This window comes from Periophthalmus magnuspinnatus, chromosome 22 (assembly GCF_009829125.3).
Source record: "Periophthalmus magnuspinnatus isolate fPerMag1 chromosome 22, fPerMag1.2.pri, whole genome shotgun sequence".
Classification (NCBI taxonomy): Eukaryota; Metazoa; Chordata; class Actinopteri; order Gobiiformes; family Gobiidae; genus Periophthalmus; species Periophthalmus magnuspinnatus.
The window spans coordinates 2,397,344-2,418,734 of record NC_047147.1 but is presented as its reverse complement, the minus strand read 5'-3'; the positions used below and the strand labels follow the sequence as shown (position 1 = coordinate 2,418,734).

The 21,391-nt window shown below is 43.0% G+C and overlaps 2 protein-coding genes across 2 annotated transcripts in view; one reads left to right on the top strand and one right to left on the bottom strand.

The window, feature by feature from the left end:
• Positions 1–8,366, top strand: part of asap3 (ArfGAP with SH3 domain, ankyrin repeat and PH domain 3) — a 55,021-nt gene extending 46,655 nt beyond the window's left edge. The window contains exons 21-26 of the mRNA XM_055231244.1: positions 879–986; positions 2,847–3,048; positions 3,979–4,258; positions 4,397–4,775; positions 5,657–5,788; positions 6,570–8,366. Coding sequence (XP_055087219.1) covers positions 879–986; positions 2,847–3,048; positions 3,979–4,258; positions 4,397–4,775; positions 5,657–5,788; positions 6,570–6,641 — 1,173 coding nt within the window. The 3' untranslated portion in view covers positions 6,642–8,366. The remainder of the gene's footprint in view (positions 1–878; positions 987–2,846; positions 3,049–3,978; positions 4,259–4,396; positions 4,776–5,656; positions 5,789–6,569) is intronic.
• A 9,632-nt stretch (positions 8,367–17,998) lies between these two features.
• LOC129457352 (uncharacterized) lies at positions 17,999–18,613 on the bottom strand. The gene has a single exon (XM_055231251.1). The coding sequence runs from the start codon at positions 18,611–18,613 to the stop codon at positions 17,999–18,001; it is 615 nt and encodes a 204-aa protein (XP_055087226.1).
• Positions 18,614–21,391: the final 2,778 nt, after the last annotated feature.

Here is a 21,391-nt window from a genome sequence, read left to right as displayed (position 1 = left end):
CTTAATTGCAAGCACATGGTATTGCATTTATGTCAGTCTGTGTGTGTGTTTTTTATGGGCATGAATGTGGCTTTAAAAAAAATCTTTTTTGTTATGTCCTTGTTTCCTCATCAAAAAACAGCCTTAATATGTTTTAGATGTCCTCCACGCATGTTTGAGTTTTGTAGCTATGTCTCCTGGGCTCTATTTAAACCCTCCTTACAGTTAGCTGTAAAATTCTATACAATACTCAGCCCTCAAGCCTACGTCACCACCTCCCACATGACATTTCTCCGATACAAAACTCTACAGCACATTGCATCAGGCTTGTCAAGCTGTTGTGTAGTTTCATTAGTGGGATGCACATTGATTATGTGATAGCTCTCTGAAGGGGGAGGGACTCAGAGCATCAGAAACAAAAGAAACTTATTAAACATGTTAATACTTTGCTTTTGGTGAATACAGCATTTTCAGAAGAATAAAAGTAAACATGGTGATCTAAATATGTGTTTGCACTTAATACTCCAGAGAAGTAAAATACCCTCCCTTTAAATAAAGTGACTTGAACTGTATCATGGTTCAAAAACAATGATATACAAGCTTTAACAAAAAAAATCCACTGCTTGAACTGCAGCTTTCCATATGAGCAGCTGTGAGCATGGCCCAGTAGAGCCGCAATTTGTTCTGATGACGTTTACAATGACTTTACTGTAAAAGGAGAGGTGGAAATCAGCTCCACAAGTCAATGGTTCTGTTTCTGTCAAGTCATTTTAGATCAGTACTATGAAATAAAAATCTAGGTGTGTCTATGCCAGAAACATTTATTATTTAAAATCACATTTCATTTGCAGTAAAAAAAACCCAAATGGTACCATTTTCTTGCTGTGTCTTTGTTGCAGTTGGAGCTGGCTCAGAGTGGGCAGTTTAACTCTCAGATCCATGTGGAGTTTGCGTGGGAGAGTCCAAGTCAGGAGCTGTACGACAGTGAGGACGACCTGGATGAGAAGGTATAACTTTCACTTTACTGTTAATAACCATAATGGACACTCTGCAAACAAGGCAATTCTGAGCACAAAGCCTGATCAGTGAAGAAATCCACTCGTCATGGTAGAAATATAAAATGCACTCTAGAAATATCTATTGTTTAAAATGAATTCAGAATTTAGAATTTTGATCAGATATTTGAGTAGTTTTGACTTGATGAAATGCGGTGCTAGTTTGATTGTGGAATACAGTATGTGATGATTGATACAGGGCTTTATATTTGCAATATGTATGTCCCTTGTTTATCGCGGGGGTTACACTCTAGAAATAACCCACAATAGGTGAAATTTGTGAAGTAGTTATTATATATGTTTTAAGGCTATAAAACCCCTCACCACACACTTTATACTTTTCTCAGACGGGCATTAACATTTTCTCACATTTCTCTCTTGTTTAATTCATTAATAGTGACTCTTGTGTATTTCACAGTTCCTCTGACCATGTCTCTTTGTCCTGGCGTCGCTCCGCTGTAGTGTCGATCCAACATTAATGTAAATTTATGTAAATACATTCTGTACTGTACAGGAGACATAGCACAGAGGAGACTGATGGACAATGATCTACAGTCCCTTAGCCAGTCAGGGCGCAGAACACAATGCATATTCAAACACTTTAAAAAAGTGTGTAGAATTGCACTGGAAAAATCTGTGAAACAGCAAGACTGCGTAAGGTGAATGGCGATATAGCGAGGGACAACTGTAATACAAAATGTGGGAGTTAACCTCAATGGAAATGTAGTAATATGTAATAATGTACTGTACTGAAGTAAACAGCTATAGCTTAACAAGGCACACATGGATCCCAGCCCCATTCTCAGACTAGTGATGACATCATACTCCGGGACAGGAGCAAGAGACAGACTACATTATACTTTGTCATGAAGTATCCAAAAGATAAATTCACAAATGTTGAATCTGATCATTTGTATAAGTGAGTAGACCCTACAACTCACTATATAGCAACATAAATCTACATTTTAACTATATTCACTTTAGCTGCCCATCATCTGTATTAAATAACATTGGCCTATAGAATGTGGTGATGTCATCAGCAATAAAACAAAAAACACTTGATTTACAAGCTTTATATTGGTTAGGATTAATCATATTACTACAAAGTAGTGACATCCGTCATGTAATTAATGTAATAACGTCTTGTAATAACCTTTTTTGTTTTGTTTACAATCATGCTATTTTCGTCCTCTTATTACATTACTGTGCACTTGTATGAAGTCATCTGCATATTTCTACAGCAGTGGGAGGCTACAATCTCCCACTGCTGTACAATATTTCTACAACCTCTGGGTGGCTGTCCTCTAAATATCAATACAAACTTGTTGGTAATATGCACGTTGATACGTGACACTGTATTGTGATAAACTATGGTAATTCATTCTAAATGAAGTTCTGTTCCTGCTGAATAGTGCATCACGGCTAAAAAAAGTTAGTTATTCCTTATATCAAAACATTTGTCCTCTGTCCACAACATACACTGGAAACAAAAATTGCACATATTTTGTAATAATTAATAATGTCTAATCTAGTTTTAGATTAGTCCTGGTCCAGTCCAAGATTAATCCAGTGTTTAATCTGAATCCAGTCTTTAGTTTTATGTGTTATGTGTCTAAGTGTGAACACACCTGTAATGTTTCTACTCCACTGGCAAATTATTTGGCTAATAGTAGTTGATGAAAGATGAAAGTCCCTCAAGTAACTTTATCTTAACTCATAAATATGTTTGGAATGAAGACGAATGTCCTAAAAACTTTCAGCCTGATACTATAGCATAAATATAAATATTAACATTTCCTGGCCTTTCTCAAGGTGAGCTCGTCACCCAAAAGCCGTGGTTCTCCTGCAGCCGGAAATGGAAACACATTTGCCCGCTGGAGTGTGGCTAACACTAGCACTTCCCCCAGCACCCGCCCCTGTCAGACCTACGAGAACCTGGACTTCCTCTACAACAGCACCTCCGCTGGAGGAGGCACGCCCCCCCCACCTCTGCCAGCGAAGGCCATACAGAGAGGTGAGCGGAATGTTTCATCTGGCTGTGCTTTTGGTTACATGCCTGGAGTGTGGTCCACTACCTGCTCGTCCATGGAGATTGTCCTATTTTGTATTTATTTAGTTTTATTATGTGTTTTTATTCCTCAAAAATACCTTGAAAAACTTGCATTCCTGTGAGGGCGGTTGCCTCTATGCACATCTGACCCCAACTTGGTCTGATGGAGTCACCTGCTTGTCTCCATGGAAACTATATACTGTGAAACATTTTGAGCAAAGCAATAATATCTCCATGAGGACAGGCAAGTGGTGGAGGTGCACGTTTAGCCTTCTCTCTGAGAGACGTTTGCCGCACAGCAGAGACACAGATCAGTTACATAAGGTATTAGATTATAGATTTACTTTGTCATATTATCAGGAGCAATGAAATACAGTCAAGCAACAATGTAAGACCGATTTTGTTTAATTTTCCCCAAATTATCTTATTTGAATTTGGTACTAACTCATTCACAACCTTGTTTTACTACAAACTGGATCAGAGAGCCGTGTAGTCACATTTTTGCAGTACGTCTTTGGGCTGGAGGTTCAAATTCCTCACACATGGACAGAGCACAGTATTGTCATCATGGTGAAGCAAAAAACACTTATATGCTAATGGAACACTTCCACTGGCACTCAATACACAATAAAACACTTCAGATACTTTAGGGTGGAGCTACTTTTACAATAACTGGGGCAAAACAAATTTGACTTAACTGCATGGAAAAATCTGGTGCAGTCAAACAAGTATTTAGATTTTAAGTTTGATTTAATGTTTCCAATAACGTCTTTCTCTTTTTCTGGTAAAATTCTGAATGACCCCATTCAGATGTGTTTTTGCTCATGCTCTTCCCCCTCGTCCTGCTTTGTGGAAGCCACAGTTTGAATGTGCCTGTTGTTTCTGCTTGTGTAGGCCGTTCGGACCCTCAGATCTCCGTGTCCTCTCAGGACTCCAGCAAGAGCTCCTCCAGCCCCCAGAGCCAGCCCCGACACAGCCCCACAGTCCCCAGAAGCCAGAGCGGGAGGGCACCCGGATCTCCGCAGAGCCAGGGCAGAGGCGGGATGGCACCTGACTCACCGCAGAGTCAGGGCTGTCTGCAGGCGAGGCTGAGGCCTTCAGGAGAGGGCCAGACTTGGGCAGGGTCAGGGGCACAAGCAGCCCCCTCCACAAGTAACCACAAAGGGCCTGTCAGGTAAGACTATGGGAGAGGGATGTGACCACATGTCTCACTAAAGAGGTAACGATGTGTAAAAGCTGCAGCCACGCTCCATCACATCTGGTGTGTCAAAAATACAGATGTGTGTGTCTAACTGTTCCTGTTCTGTGACAGTTCACAGAAGACCACATCCTACCGGAGGACCAGCGGTATAGGAACACCCCAGCCCAAAGTGCTGTCCCCCACTGCCCAGGGGACTGCCCAGGGGACTGCCCAGGGGACTGCCCAGGGGACTGCCCAGGGGACTGCCCAGGGGACTGTCCAGGGGACTGTCCAGGGGACTGCCCAGGGGACTGCCCAGGGGAGTGTCCAATGCACTGCCCAGGGGAGTGTACAGGGGAGTCTGGAGGAGCTGTACTGTAGTCTGCAATCCTCCTCTCCTGCTCCCTCTTCATCCCCCTCCCCCCCCTCCTCCTCCACTGCCTCCTCTGCCTCCTCTTCCTCCTCTGGGACAGCACTGAATCCTGCCCCCCGCACTCGCAGGAACGCCATGGTAAGCTTTTTTTAAACTTACAGCTCATCTGTAGTTTTCCTTTCTTGTACATGCTTGTATTTGCTATTAAGGTAAGTATAAGGCTGTTCCAATACCGATATTGGTATCAGCAAATTTTTCAGACATTTTTACATTTTTATTACTCCAAATCACCGATCCACTACCACTTTCAATATCATCGATGCGAGTACTGCCATTTCTGACGTCTGCGGCTAAAACACATAATGACAGAAAAGACATTTGCGGTACCTCTTTGTTTTGTGTTTACATGAGCACAGTTTATCGTTAAATACATTTGACTCAACATTTTAGTCCCCAAAATCTAATTTTTTGTTTTATTAGAGCTATTGTTTGCTCTTAGCCTTAGTCTACTTCACACTATGCAGTATCGGCGAGTACACTAGTATCAGTATCGGCGAGTACACTAAGACCAAGTGTAGGTATCGGATTGGATTTAAAAAAAAACAGTATTGAAACAATACTAGTGTTTAGGACTCTAGCACTCAGGTGTGCCCCTCGACTGTCTGCTGCACTGAGACCTCTGATTTCTAATAGAGCAGATGTGTGCTTGTTTGGTGCTGATCTGCTTTGGTTTGACGTTCACATCTCCACAAACAAAGTGCACTTATCTGTAAGTGCATCAGAATTGGTTTCAAAGTGCTCAAGTGTGAACACTCCATCCCACATGGTTTGTGTTGTGTAGACATGATTTTGTGTTGTACATGTGATTATGCAATGAGATACTTCCTACAATTTGAAGAGGTGTGTTCCTCTGTGACTCCAGGTGTGTGGAGCAGGCTTCAGCACATTTACTGTACATGTGATTATGTGATTAGATTTGCAGTTTGAGGTGTGTGAGGTTCCTGTGTGCCTATGTACAGGTGTCGGGCAGTAGGCCTCATCATAGACGTGTGCGCGCTCTGGTGGACTGTAGAGCTGTGAGTGCAGAACACCTCGCCTTCTTCAAGGACGAAATCATCATTGTCACAGGGAGTAGTGACCCCCACTGGTGGGTAAGTGGAACTACATGGCCTTTCCCTAGACCAGCTCCTGCTCCCCTCCCCCTAGCCTTTTACACTGTACCCACTGTCAAGTCCCCTTCACAGGGCCCTTCATTCCTCTGTTTAGCACTCTGCTTTCAGATGCACTGCACTCGCTTCAACTCCTTCCTGAATTTAATAGAAGCCCACACTCTTGACAGTGCATTATACTGCCACCTTCTGGGTGGTTTTAGTATTTGTGCTGTGCAAATATTTGGCAGTGTTAAAATAAACAGTTCCCGGAATATTCCAGTATTCTCTTTTACACCAGTGTCTTTATATAGTTCATTATAAAAACCCCTCTCTCAGCATTTGTGTCTTCACCAAGGATGTTCACTGTTTTTTGGTCTGGAAAAGTTGAAGCATTTTCTCTTACATTTATAATGCGTAGATGACCTCACTTATTTCTAAATTATGATATTTACATTTCTAAATAGACCTAAATAAATGTAGAACTTAAGTAGTTTGATGCGTGTTGCACATGGGGCTGCTCTGTTCAGGGACCATTCGCACCTCACTCACGGTGAAGGGCCTTATGAGCCCTTCTCCCTGGATCATTTTGGATGGCACTCCCCTTCGCAGGAATGCACAAAAGCGAGTGTTAGGGCAAAGGGAAGGGAGAAGGGAGCTGTTTGGGACATGCCCCACTTTGTTTCATTAAAGCTTTGAATGGTCTGTGTAGTATTTCGTGTATACTGTGATACATTTACCACGTCCATGTGAAAGACTCTGGATGTTGCTTTGTCTCTTTCAGGTGGGCCACATAGAGGGAGACGTGTCCAGGACCGGCACATTTCCAGTCAACTACGTTCTCAAACTGACATGAGCCAGGAGAATGTAACAGGTCATGTGAGAGCGCCCCCTGTCGTACCGCGCTCTACCCATAGGTCATTTGGGAGAACCCGCCGTTCTCCCACATATAAATAAACTGAACACTCAAAGGGAACTACACCTGGAATTCTTGCACTTTGAACTCTTTGGAGCCTAAGGACTGAAAGGGAGATTACACTGCTTTTCCTGTAGAGGGCAGTGTTTGCATGGGATCGTTAACATCATTTTATTGAACCAGCAACCCTCAAGAGTTTTATATTGTGAATATTTTTGTCCTATTTATAAAAAGGACAATTTGATGCCGTTGTGTCACTTATTTCAAATACTAATTCTAGATCAGATCTACAAATCAAACCAGTTTTACACAGGCCCCTGTGTGAGAGCAGGAATGTGCAGAAATGCCACATAAAAAAATGGGTGTAAAAACCAAAAAATCAGATGCTATTCCTGCACAAACACATATTATAAACATGGGATCCTGTCGCGTCACAGCAAGAAAGTCCTGGGTTCGATTCCGTGGAGATGGGAGGCCTGTCTGTGTGGAGTTTGCATGTTCTCCCCATGCCAGGTGCTCCAGTTTCCCCTACAACTAAAAACATGTACATCTAACATGTTTCCTGGATAAATAAATGTCAATAAATAGATCTGATCTGTAGCATGACCTGGTGGTGTCTTGTCTACATGAAGATGGAGACGTTTAATACCATACTGTGGAATATTCCTGGCATTCCATATTCTCCATAAAAGTGTCTTAGAAATAAACTGACATAACGTATTTGCTGTAACTTACACTTAAAACTAAAGCGTAAACAGACCCCTACCGGACAGTTGACACTGTACCTAATACCTTCTGAAGGAAAACTGCAGCTAAGTGTGATGATTGAGCTGATTTGGCCTTTCTGTTTAAACAAAGACTGCTGACAATTTCTGGCTGCAGCACTTTAAACAGTGAAAGGTCTGCTCTGATCTGTCCACCAGTCTGTCTCCTATTGTCTGTCGTCCACTGTCACCCGAGTTGCCAGCGCCATGCTGGATCATGTCCAGACACAAGAGGAGGAAGATGAGGACAGAGCGACAAACATACATACATGAAATTGAACGTTGTTAGCCACACCTCCATTTGGCTCCATTCTGGAACAGTTGAGGGTTTACTTATAGTCCATGTTTGGACATACATTGCTTGGCCAAAAAAAAAAGTCGCTACCAAAAAAAAAGGTCAGCACATCACAAAGATCCTCAATGGGGTTAAGGTCTGGACTTTGTGGTGGACAATCCATGTGTGAAAATGATGTCTCATGCTCCTGAACCACTCTTTAACAATTTGAGCCCGATGAATCCTGGCATTGTCATCTTGGAATATGCCCGTGCCATCAGGGAAGAAAAAATCCATTGATGGAATAACCTGGTCATTCAGTATATTCAGGTGTCAGCTGACCTCATTCTTTGAGCACAGATTGTTGCTGAACCTAGACCTGACCAACTGCAGCAACCCCAACCTATTTGTTTAGTTAAATCCAGGTGGTGACTTTTTTGGCCAGGCAGAGTATTTCTTATTCTGTCAACTGGGCACATATTTCAAAAGTTGTCATGTATATCACCAGATCTGACACATAAGTGGTTTGTGGTAAAGCTTGAGCAGTTTGGTGTGAGTGTCAAAAGATGTGGATAAATCATTGTAAATATGTTTTTAAATATGTAAAATAAATATACTCTGCTCTATAGCTCCTGTGTGTTCTTTTTGAGGTGATAGTAAGTACTCATCCACCGCTAACGGAATGCTTGCTACTATACACTGGAGTCTTGCACCTTTAAACAGGGAAAAAGTGACATGAAACCCATATAGAGACACAGGGACATTTAGTTGTCTGCAGTGGACGATATTATATTAAATTCCATATCAAGATGTATTGTAATTTTGATTCAAATATTTGCATGTTAAACTATGGCACATTCTGTAGTTCCAAAGTGACCCGTGTACCATTGTACCGGAGAGAGCAGACCCCCTTCCTCTGTACTCCCTTGGCCTCCTCTACTCCGGCGACAGGATGATGAAACACTCACGGGCCTCTTACATAACTGCCCTGCTCTCCGGTAGCACCCGCAGAGCCTTCATATATTATCCATTACGTTGCAGAATTCTGAGTAATACATATATTTTAATGGGTTCTGTGGATAGTATTATTTGATGCAGAGGATTAAAAGCAGATATAAACCTTTAATCTGGCTGTGCTGAGTGCCGTTGGCTGTGATTGGCACTTCTCTGGTTTATGATGTGCATAATAGGCTTAATCTCTCCCATGGAAAATAATACATAATGTTTCTTTGGAAGCTTGACCATAACATCCGACCTCTAAAAGCCTTCTGCCCTTCATTAAGTGAGCAACCGCAGCTTAATGCACCACACCGGAACTTTTCAAACCCAGGCCTGGTAAAAAGAGTGTGCAGTCAAAAACTCTGGGCTCTGAGTGTTCCCATTAGGTAACACTCAGAGAACATTAGCGTGCTGCAGAGTGATGCGGAGGGCACAGCTGGAGGGTGTGCCACTGTAGTGCACTCCCTCAAGGTGACCCCAGTCCTGCAGCATCACACAGCAGAGTCATTGGAGTTTGTAATATTTGAATGCACATAAAAAATTAAACCTGAAAAGTCAGGTACGTAACTTTGGGAAATGGTCACCTTTTTATACAGCACTTTTCCACTTTCAAGGCACTCAAAGGAACCACTCACATTCACACACACATTCACACCCCAGTGCACACAGACACTGGGGCGAGGTGGGTAAAATGTCTTGCCCATGGACGCAACAACAGCATTCATCTGTGGGACTTGGAATCGCACTGCCAACCTATGAGTCAGTGGATGATCAATGGTGTTTATGTCTAGAGCGGGATTCGAACCATCAACCTTCAGTGGACAAACGCTCGCTGCTACAGGGGCCCATTGTACATGCAAAATGGCCAGATCTGTGGAACTGAGTTTAGGGTAAGATGCATATTTGGATGTTTTTCCAGTTTTTTAGGTCATGTAGTCATAAAATGTGTAAATTGTCTGGATAATACTCCAGACTCTCTGTGTAGCGCCCATAGTCCGAGGGGCACACTCATCATGTGTATAGAACGTATTGTCCAATATGAGAACAAATCTGTCTAAGAAAGAATTTAAAGGATCCTGTACCTGACTTCTTTCCATGTAGTTCATCAACTGTGTTTTGCCTGTGTACAGATATAATGCATAGGGAGCTCTTGAGGCAGGTCTTTGTCATCACTTTTAAACTCATCGTAGTGAATAATAAGGATGTTCTTAATGCATAAGGTAAGTGCAGAATAACTTTGGACCACTGCAAACAATTTAAAATGAACTGTTTCTATTTTTCATGTTTTAAGACAGTAAAAACGTGGAGCTGTACTTTACTTTGACAGAGACAGCCAGGCCATCCTCAGCCTGGTAACACGATGAACAAAAACACTATGGAGCACTCATTGAATTTCCTCATTTATTCTACAATGCAGCCAATGTTACAAAAACTACCAGTGCTTTGAGCAAAAGTGTCATATATACATACATACATTACATTTCAGCGGTGCTCAAGTGTTGGAAAATGACATACATAGATTTATACGTAGATTAAAGTAACAATACAGAACATTCATTCTTTCACTGAAGCAGGAGCAGAAAGCAAGAAAGAGATAAGTTTTCATTCAAAAAGTTTCAAGTCACTTCATAAGCTATGTGCTTTTGCAGTCTATAATGATCATATATTCACAAACACATGGTATAAAGCATTTCTGAGAGAGACAGAGGCTTGATGAGTCTGGACCTGTTTAAATTCTGGTTAAAGGGATGTAAAATCTGTCCATATCTACAGAACCAAGGAGGTCCCATATTCATCCTGGGTTTAGCTGCAGTTGAAAAGTCGACTATTTTTGACCCAGTGTTGACCCAGTAGTGTTCATCATCTTGGACTGCCAGTCTTGTACAGAGCCCATATTAATGTTGGTTTTGTGAGTGGTTCTTCATCTCATGTGGAAGAGAATTTTTCCAAAGCCCTGAGTGGTGCCCTGAGTTTTCAAGTTAAGCTCGGTGCCTTTGTAAAGAGCTGAAGCTTGTTACTGTTGTGTATTTAGAACATTATTCATACTTATTTATACATTATTTACATTTATTTATTTTGTTTGTTCAGTAAAGCTTTTTTTTTAACTTGCAGTGGAAAATGTAGTGGAGTAGAAAGTACAGATACTGCTCTCAAATGTAGTGAAGTAAAAGTAAAAAGTATCCACTGTAAAGTTAACTTAAGCAAAGTACAGATACCTAAATATTCTACTTAAGATCTTTTTTGTCAAAAAAAGATCAAACTTCCATCTAAAGCCCCATTCACAGGTCCCAGAACACTCAGATGACCCAATTATTTTATCTGTACAATACCTTAGTCTGTGGTGTTGTTTTAATATTTATTATGACTCAAAATTAGCATTAGCATTAGCATTGAGACACAATCATGTCTCTTTCTAAACAAGTAAAGTGTCTGTGTTGATGTATTCATTTTATTTGTGAGTGTTTAACATATGACAGTGACATCCACCTGCAGCTCCCTGTCCACTACCTGAACCTAACCCCCTAACCTCTGACCTCTGACCCCTGACCCACCTACAGGTCCCTGTCCACTGTCTGACCTTAACCTCTCACCTCTGACCCCTGATCCACCTGCACCTACCTGTCCACTGTCTGATCTTTAAATATTTATTCATTTTAGCGTGACTCTTTAAGAACCTTGCAGATATAAACCTGGACTCACAGTGAGATTGGGGGCGCTGTTATGCACAGAGCCAATAGAGTATAACCACGTAGAGTATTTCAGAAACAAAGCTTGTAACCAGGAAACCAAGAAATGGTCCTGTGCTAGAGCTTTGTTCACATGCGACCCTGTTCTGGCAAGATGCAGGTAAACTCCAGGTGTGAACAGGGCTTTTCAGACAACAGGTCCAGACTCATATAAGCACGACATTAAACATGTACATTTAAACTATAAGAGTACATTCATCCTGCAGTGAGCCCACAGATCTTTGGGAGAGTTCATTCAGTCCACACATAGTACATTGTGAGAGTCATGTGATCGATGCATTCAATAGAATTCCAGCCTCGTTTAGTATTGATATTTATGCTCATCTGACACCCAGAATTAGAAACAAAACACTCTGAACACAGATTATTATCATACACAGATTACAAAGACAAAGAGTGTGGAGGTCCATGCTGCTTGACACTGGAAACACTTTACAGCACAGTAATAGCCTGGAGTAAAGTGCAAACATGGGCATTTCCAGAGCTGGCTAGTACTTTTACTTGAGTAACTTTAGAAATTGTACTTTTTTGTAGCTTTTTAGCAGCATACTTTTACTTCAACTTGAGCAATATTTTTATTGAAGAAACAGCACTCTTGAGTAAAAGTTTTGGAGACAAAAACTGGTCATTAAAAGTTATTGTACTTTATACTGTGATAATCCACTTAATCCAGTATGAAGACTGCAAATGAAACATGAGCAGTATTTTCTTTGTAATAGTAGGAAACAGATGCTAAATGTTCTGTGTTCTGTCCTCATTATTACTCTAAGCACATTATTATTACAATATTACTGTGCTGTAAAGAAAAGGGCATCTGAGTTATTCAGGCTGTAAATATTGAAGTAGGCTGCGTTTACACTAGTCATGTTCTGTCCCAAGTCGACATAGTTTAGTCCTGTTCAAGTTTGGATTTTGTCCTAGTCTAGTCCTGGTGCAGGATTTTGTCCATGTTTAGGTCTGATTTGTGTGCTAGTGTGAACGTAGCCATACTCATACTCACTGATTATTTTGCAATACAAATTTCCTTTTTTAAAGTTTCACCCATAGACTGTATATGTAAATGGACATAGCTAACCTGCTAGCCACCACATTCCAAACAGGAAGTGATCATGGATGCACTTCCAGCTCCAGTTCAGTTTCTATTGAAAAACTGTGTTCCCTCTCTCTGTAACTGCTGCTGTCAGACTCGTCATTTTGGTCTTAATTGTTCGTATTAACCAACTCTACATGATCCTGGGGTTTTTATTTCACTGTTATGTCTGTAAATCAAGACATGAACATTAATAACAAATCAGACGCCTTTTATCACTCGTTCCCTGTTAACCGAGCAGGCATGAAGGAGCATTACCTTCAACAGCATCGCTCCTGGTTGCTATGATACTTGTGGCCGGAATCACAAATAAGTAAGCCCAAATTAGCCGCTATAACTGCTCTAGCCTCGATGAGCCTCATTTGGAGCTGAACTCTGTGGGTGACGTCACACTCATTCAGTCCACTTCTTTACACAGTCTATGGTCTGACCTGAATGTGAACACATGTTTCTGGACAGTTGCACCGTGATGTCACACTTCTCACCTGCATCATAACTGTGGATGTACATAAGGCAACATATGCTGTATGTGTAGCACTTTAAAATAGGATCCGGGACTTACTAGGTACTTACAGTGGTTAGCAGATACTTGACTGGTAATTAGGGTGGTAGTTAGAGTGGTAATTATTGTGGTTATTGTCCTGTGATACTTGTGGTGGTACTTTGGCATACTGATACTTACCAGTACTTTCGCTACGACTTATACAATATAACTAATAGCGGTACTTTGTGGTACTTAAAGCAGTACTTATAGTGGTACAAGAAGTGGTACTTACACTAATAGTGGTATAATGGTATATATTGAGGGGTATACCGATGTGGTTTAGTGGTGGTGTTACTGCAGTTAGAAAAAAGATTTAATACACAATATTAAAGAATATGCTATAATTAGACATATGACATACTGGCAAGCAAAAGTACCTTTGCAAGTACCACAGTAACTACCACCGTAATTACCAGTCAAGAATCTACTAAGTACCACCATAAGCACCTAGTAAGTCCTGGACAATATTTTAAAGTGCTACCGCTGTATGTATCTGAGGACTGTACATAGGACCAGGACAGTTAAGGCCGATGTGATTTGTGTGTTTGTTAGTTTGCTTTGGATGTGCTCGGATCCAGCAGCCTTGGAATGCTTTTGGGAACATTCAGTTATGAGGTCACTCGGCTGTGACCTGTTTGAAACCTAATGATCACGATCGAGTGAATTTGACTGTCCTATTTTCAAGCCCTTAATGAATTAAGCTCTCTGTCTATAGCTTCACTGGACAGAAGCAGAGCCCTCTTTAATAAGCACATGCAACTTCATCATGCCTTCAATTAAAGGTGCGCTGTGGCACTTTTCTAGTGGGGGTCTGCCACTCGCTTGTGTCCATTCCACAGCACGGCACACAGCTCACATTTATTAAAGCTCCTATACCACACAAAGTTGACTCTTGTGAGATTTTATAATGTTGTTAGCTCATCAAAAACACTTGGCCTGGTGGCATCTGCTTGAGTACACTGGAGATAGTTCACTTTAATGCCATACTGTGGAACATCAGGAGGTAGACCTTACACTGGAAAAGTTGAATAGTGCACATAGTTGTTGGTTTTCAGAACAATTCGTAATTTGCAATTAGTTTTACAACCCTAGATCACAATTTCAACACAACTATGATTCTAGAGAGAGAGAAGTAACTACAGTGATGTTCTTCTTCTGAGAGGTCACACTTCAGTGCGATTGGTTAAATCCACCTGTTACTCACTGAGCATGATGGAGGTGGATCAACAGGAGGAGTGAGTGGGGGAGCATGTATGCGTTTGGGCATAGAGCAGCATTTAAGAAAGACGCACTGAATCCCTAAATGACAATATGACTGAAACAGACCATCGTCCAGAGAACAGATCACGATTCATTTTCATCATCGTCATATCGTTCAGCCAAAGCTCAAAAAACATTCAACTTTTAAAAGGCTTAGACTTCAACTGAATCCAGTCCTCCAGCTCCAGCCCTGCACACACTACACACGGCCTCTGCACACACCTACACAGCCTCTGCACACACCTATACACAGCCTCTGCACACACCTATACACAGCCTCTGCACACACCTATACACAGCCTCTGCACACAGCCTCTGCACACACCTATACATGGCCTCTACACACGGCTTCTGCACACACCTATTCACGGTCTCTGCACACAGCCTTGCACACACCTATACATGGCCTCTACACAGCCTCTGCACACACCTACACACAGCCTCTGCACACAGCATCTGCACACGGCCTCTGCACACCTACCTCTGCACACACCTACACACAGCCTCTGCACACACCTACACACGGCCTCTGCACACAGCATCTTCAAACGGCCTCTGCACATGGCCTCTGCACACCTACCTCTGCAGACACCTACACATAGCCTCTGCACACACCTACTACACGGCCTCTGCACATGGCCTCTGCACACATCTCTACACTGCCTCTGCACACAGCCTCTGCACACATCTCTACACTGCCTCTGCACACAGCCTCTGCACACAGCCTCTGCACACATCTCTACACTGCATCTGCACACAGCCTCTGCACACATCTCTACACTGCCTCTGCACACAGCCTCTGCACACATCTCTACACTGCCTCTGAACACATCTCTACACTGCATCTGCACACAGCCTCTGCACACATCTCTACACTGCCTCTGCATACAGCCTCTGCACACATCTCTACACTGCCTCTGCACACTGCCTCTGCATACAGCCTCTGCTCATATCTCTACACTGCATCTGCACACATCTCTACACAGCCTCTGCACAGTGCTTCTGCACAGTGCTTCTGCACACTGCCTCTGCACACTGCCCCTGCACACATGTCTGCACATCTCGGCCCCCTCGCAGAGCCGGTGTAGAACTCTGCTGGAGCCTTCAAAAATAGCCTGGTGGTGGAGCTGCTGATTGGTGGAGTGGCAGAGAACAGGAGCCATTAGTCATCTCTGTAACTGTGAGGAAAGATCTAGGCCACAGAGAAGGACCTATATACTGTATCTACCAAATCCAATCATTTCGTGTCAGATTTTCAATACGTTTGACAACCCTACTTGTTGTAAAAATGGAGAAATGCATTAGTCTTATTATATTTAATAGGCCAGGAGAATAGCATTAGGTCTACTTTAGCATTCCACACTACTCTATATTTTTTATTCAGTTTTTTCATTTTCTGTATAGTTATCCTAAATACATCCTTACATTGTTCTAGCTTTTGCATAGTCTCATTTGAAGTTTATATATTTGCAAGATTTATTCATGCCTCATGCCTCAACGGATCCTCAAAAAGACTGAACCTAACTAAAGTCTGAATGTTTGCAGACAGTGCTCATTCCTCATGACTGTTGTTTCTGCTGGATTTCGTGCTGGGGTAGTTGTGGTGGGGAGGTTGTGATGGGAGTGGCTGTGGTGGGAAGGTTGTACTGCAATGCAAAAAAGTAAAATCCCATTCAGTTGTTTTGAGTAAATTTCACATTAGTAAAAGTACAATCATCTACCAATGGAACGAGGCTTTTGTTCTTAACAGGAAAAATACATCTTACATTTCTACATTTTCTTGTAAAAAAATAAATAATAAATAAAATTGTACTCAAGACAAATCTACCCAAATTTGAACTTGTGCAGATATTACTTTTTGCTGTGTGCTGCGGTTGTTCTGGAGTGGTTGCCTGGAGACTGGGCCAAACGAGGCCAACAGTGCAGAGCTCCTCCCACTGTCTCCTCTTGCTGCCGACTTCAACCAAAAATATTTCACAAGCCAAGGTACCATGTAAGTCCATGTTGTGCGTTTGATTCTGTGCACGTGTCCTTGTGATTCAGTGTAATACCCACACTGCACTGCAACAGACTCAACCTCATATAAACTCAAATAGCTTGAATTAAATAGTATTGATCTTAACTTTTGACAAAGTGAGATTTGCCAATAGAAAAAGTAATTTCACTAAAAACGAAAACTAAAAACTGCAAAAAAAAAAAAAATTCAGTGCAGACTAATTCTGTTGGCAAGTGTCTAACATCTAGATCATAACAAATACAAGCCTTAATTCAAGCCATTTTAACACACAATATATGTGTGTTGTTCTTGTCCTACAAAATAATATTGAAAGCCCAAACCACGCTGCAGTCCATGAGTCATCCATGCATCTCAGTGTCTGTCGTACTCCTCCTGTCGTCCTGAAGGGCTCGGTGTCTCAGGACAATGTCACGTCCTTGACCCTGTGCAAAGTCTTCTAACGTAACTTAATCCCCGAATGAAAACCAATTTTCATGTGAGCAGATATATGCAGAGATCATATTATTCCAGAAAAGACAATCAGAGATGAACATTGCAGCGATTTTAGCCTGGCCAGCCAGACTCTTTTCCTATATAAAACTATGTTTGTTACGTTAAAAGTGTCTAGGCAGAAGACTGATCAGCAAAAATGATGTAAGCAGCAGGTGAGCAGTGAAGACTGAAATACAGAATGGCCGGGCCAGAATGAACTCCATTTGTCTCAAAAAGCAAATTGAAAAGTTTCTGTATAGGGCCAGCGTGAAGGACTGAACATTTTAAAGACTAAATTCAACCTGGCCAAGTAATACCAACTCCAATCACCAGTGGTCAGAAATAAATCTAAAGACTATGAACATACAGAGATTGCTGCTCATTACATTCAATTTAAAGGGCCTAGACATTGCACCATTTCTGATCTATGTTCTTAACTCTTAACCTGAATGACATCACAAGGTGAAACAGCATTTTGAGCTTTGGGGATGCAGACAGTCTAGTAATCCGGGATTACTTAAATATGTGTGAATGAAACAAAACACAAGGTTTAGGGAGGTAACAGCATTATGTCATGGCTAAAAGCTCACATGATTCTGCAGAATACATCTTTATCAGAATCAGAATAGAGCTTTAAAGCAGACGTGTTCAGCAAAAGGGACTTTTCAGAGCTTTTACAGCTTAGTTGTTTCCTCTTCTCATTTATCCTCTCAAAACTGTATCCGGAGTGATTTGTGCATGTTTGAGCAATCTTTAATCGCTTATTTTCAAGATACATCTGACTCACGAGCTTGACATGATCCATAGGAGGGGCTAACAACTTAATGACTGTTGTGATGTTTACGGTGATGTCTGCTCCCACTGGGCACTGCAGTTTTCTAATGAGCAAGTCAGCAGACTTGTTTAATTTATTAAGTTGTTTTAGATGAATATTGTGATTTAAAATGCGCAAATTATAACATAATGATCCACGGATGTTGTAGATTATAACTATATAGCAGATACAATATGTCTTCTTTAAGGCTAATAGATTCAAATCATTTGGAACGATACCTTAGGAATGTGTTGCCACTCTAAAAAGAATAGGCTTCTTCTGATGCAGGAAACACACCCTAGTTAAGCTGATTTGTTCTATTTGAGCTTGACGGGCCAGGGCAGACACGTCCTCAGCCCCAGCATAGACGAAAACACAATGGTGGGCCGGTGCTTCTTGAACTTCAATCCCTTCTTCAAACGCTGAGTATTCTCTGCCACAAAGAGCTCCCCCTGCTGGGCAGAGGTTGTAATCCTGGACACAATTTCTCCGTGAATCACCACCTCCTCTTCAGATCTCACAAATACCTCCCTGAGCTCCTCCAGCCTCTTCTCCATCTCACGGATCACCTTCTGTCGCTCCTCCACCTCCAGTAACCTCCTTCGGGCTGCCTCAAACTCCATGCTGGAACTGGGGGTCACCAGTCTGGAGGAGGGGGCTGTGGCTGAGGCTGAAGGTGGGTCTGAGGTGGCCAGCAGCGCCCCTGTCACCCTGCGGAAGTCCCCCATAGAGATGGAGCGCCTGGTGCCTGGGGATGCTAGCGCTAACAGGGCAGTAGCTGAGCTGGATGGTAGCATGGCTAATGGTGCAGAGGAGGATGGTGGGTCCGGAGGTTGGGTTGGAGGGTTTTCAGCTGCAGCAGGCACATCCATGTGGTCAGCACTGGCCTCCTCCTTCCCCCGATCCTGCTGGTCCCTCTGCCCCCGCTTCATGGCTGTGGTAAATCCCACGGAGAAGCTTTAGGCTCCATTCATTAAAGAGGGATGTGAGCAAAGCCGAGTGCTGCCTGTGAATGCTGTGTCTGGTGGGTGGGTGGAGCGGGGGGCTGCATGCTGATTGGCTGTTGGGGAGGATGCTGCTTCAAGCTGATTGGCTGGTTGGATATAGCACAGACGCACTCTGGTGCTGATGCGAGCAGCCTGTCCTCTTGTCCATTCTGAACACTCAACAGCAGATGCAGCGTTTGGAGTGGCCACATCATTTTGTGTGATGAGTTTTTCACTGTAGGATAGCCACAAGAGGAAGTGAAAAATTGACTCCACACAACAAAACCTTTTAAGATACATATATTTTCTGTTGTTGTCATAGAGGAATTTCGTGGTCAAGAGAGCTCTTATTACGCAATAATGTGCATGTAGTAGAAGACATTACTGTGGGCACTGCCAGTCACCTTGTATTATTGAGCATGAGACTGCAGTCGGGACAGTAAAACAGGGAGCACAAAGGCATTTTAAAGTCTCCAGAGAATCGGTGTAGTGTTGACAATGAACACTAAACATTTCACACACATGAACTACTTTAAATTAGATTTTAGCTGCAAAACCTTTCCCAAAGTCTCCATTGAAATGTATGAGTTTCCCACTTAACCGGAAGTATCACCACAAAGAAAGTGCAGTTAAGTCGCATTTACAGCCAAAGTATGAGGGGCCAAATAAGGTCAACAGAACAAGTCTAGATGAAAACTAAACTATGCTCAAACAGAACCAAACCAGTGTGAGTGGGAAGCACTTTTACTCACACGAAGTTTGTTATTGAGAAAATGACTCTCCCGACTGAGACACTGTTATAAAAATGAAAATCTATTCACTATTTCAGCATAAGAGCTTTCTCAACACTGTATATTTAATATAAAATCTACTGAGTGATTGTGTGAAACTGTCATGATCTGCAGTGTCCACTCCGGGTTTTCCTCCCTGCGTGCTCCTTCCCTCCCTCACCTGCCAGATCTGGGCTGGGCTCCTGGCTCCTCCTGTGCGCACCTGCAGCCCATCAGTGCAATCAACATGCCTGCTGGGCATAAAAGGAGCTGGGAGAGGAGACTCAGCACGGGATCATTGTCATGTTCACTTCACCCTGTCGTGTCACGTCTTTCCTGCCTGCATTCCTGTCGCCCTTGTGTTCTTGTCGTGCTCCGGTCCTGGATGTCTTTCTGCCTGCTCTGCCCTACGCCCGTCTGGTCTGCCTGTCGTCCTGTCGTCCCTTCATGTGGTCTGTTCCTGTGTCCTGTGTTCCTGCTCACCTGCTCACCTGCTCACCTCCGGATCACCCACTGGTCGTACATTGTCCTATTTTCTACAATAAATCCTGTAAACATTCCCCGAGTTGCATCCTTTGGTCCGCTACACTCACCCGTTATGACAGAAACTCACCTACTACACACACACACACACCTACTGTTAAATCACATTATGTGCATAAGGCACATATACTCTTACACTTACCCCCCCCCCCCCACACACACACACACACATATATATTTATATGGGTGTGTGTGTGTGTGTCTGATTGCTAGGCAACGGTGTTCCATCACTCTCTCTCCGGCTGTGATGATGTCACATTCTAGAATCAGAGGTTTTGTTATAAATTCCCGCGCACATTTGGCTCATAACTTCTCAGACACCGATGGAAACACACGCAGAAAACGATCGCTCCACGACTTTCACCATGAAGCCTTGGTACTTGTACACGTATGAGGACGACATGCACCTCTACGATGAGGACTTCAACCTGGAGGCTCTGCTCTGTCCCACACCATCAGGGGACGATCAAGAGCCAGAGGAGACCCACCTGGAGTCTCCCACCACCCAGGACTCCTCACACCCAGAGGAGAGAGGTCCGGCCCAGGTAACCCTGGATGAGGTACCCCTGAACGAGGTATCCCTGGACGAGGTACCCCTGGATGAGGTACCCTTGGATGAGGTACCCCTGAATGAGGTACCCCTGAACAAGGTACCCTTGGATGAGGTACCCCCGGAGGAGGTACTCTTGGATGAGGTGCCCCTGGACGAGAGCGCTCTGGTCAGGGCACTCCGCCAAGAGTTGGAGCGAACGAGGGCCAAGCTCGCAAATCAGGTCCAAATGAGCCAAGCACTGGACCTGAGGCTCAAAAATCAGGAGAGGATCGACCAGGAGAAAGACCTGGAGATCCAAAATCTTACTGATGCCCTCCAAAAGAAGGAGGAAGAACTGCAGCAAGAGACTGAGGACCATCGGCAGAGAAGAATCAAGCATCTCAAGTCAGTGATGGAGATGATGGGGGTGAAAAAGGAGCTGCACAAGCTCAAAAAGGCCACAGCTAACACAGACTTGGAGTTTCAAAAAGTCAGTGCTTTGCTCCAAGAGAAGGAGAAGGAGATGGTTTCCCACGTCAGCACCCACAAACAGCTGAGAAACCTGTACATCTATGCAGGACAGGAAATCAAGAGGCTTAAACAGGAGCTTCACAACACCAGAAACCTGACAGCAAAAATGGAGCTGGAGGTGTATAACTTCAAGATCAAGCTCCATAAGAAAGAAAAAGAGCTGGATAATGTCACCAGTGTACATAATATCAATCAGCAGTTTCACAGTACACTGAGAGACAAAACACAGCTCACGCAGGAACTGGCCTTTGCTAAAAGCAACAATGAAGCGATGGCCAGTCGAGTAAAAGAACAGGACACTGCCATCCCTGCCCTGAAAGGACAAGACTGGCCCCATCCAGAGGCCTC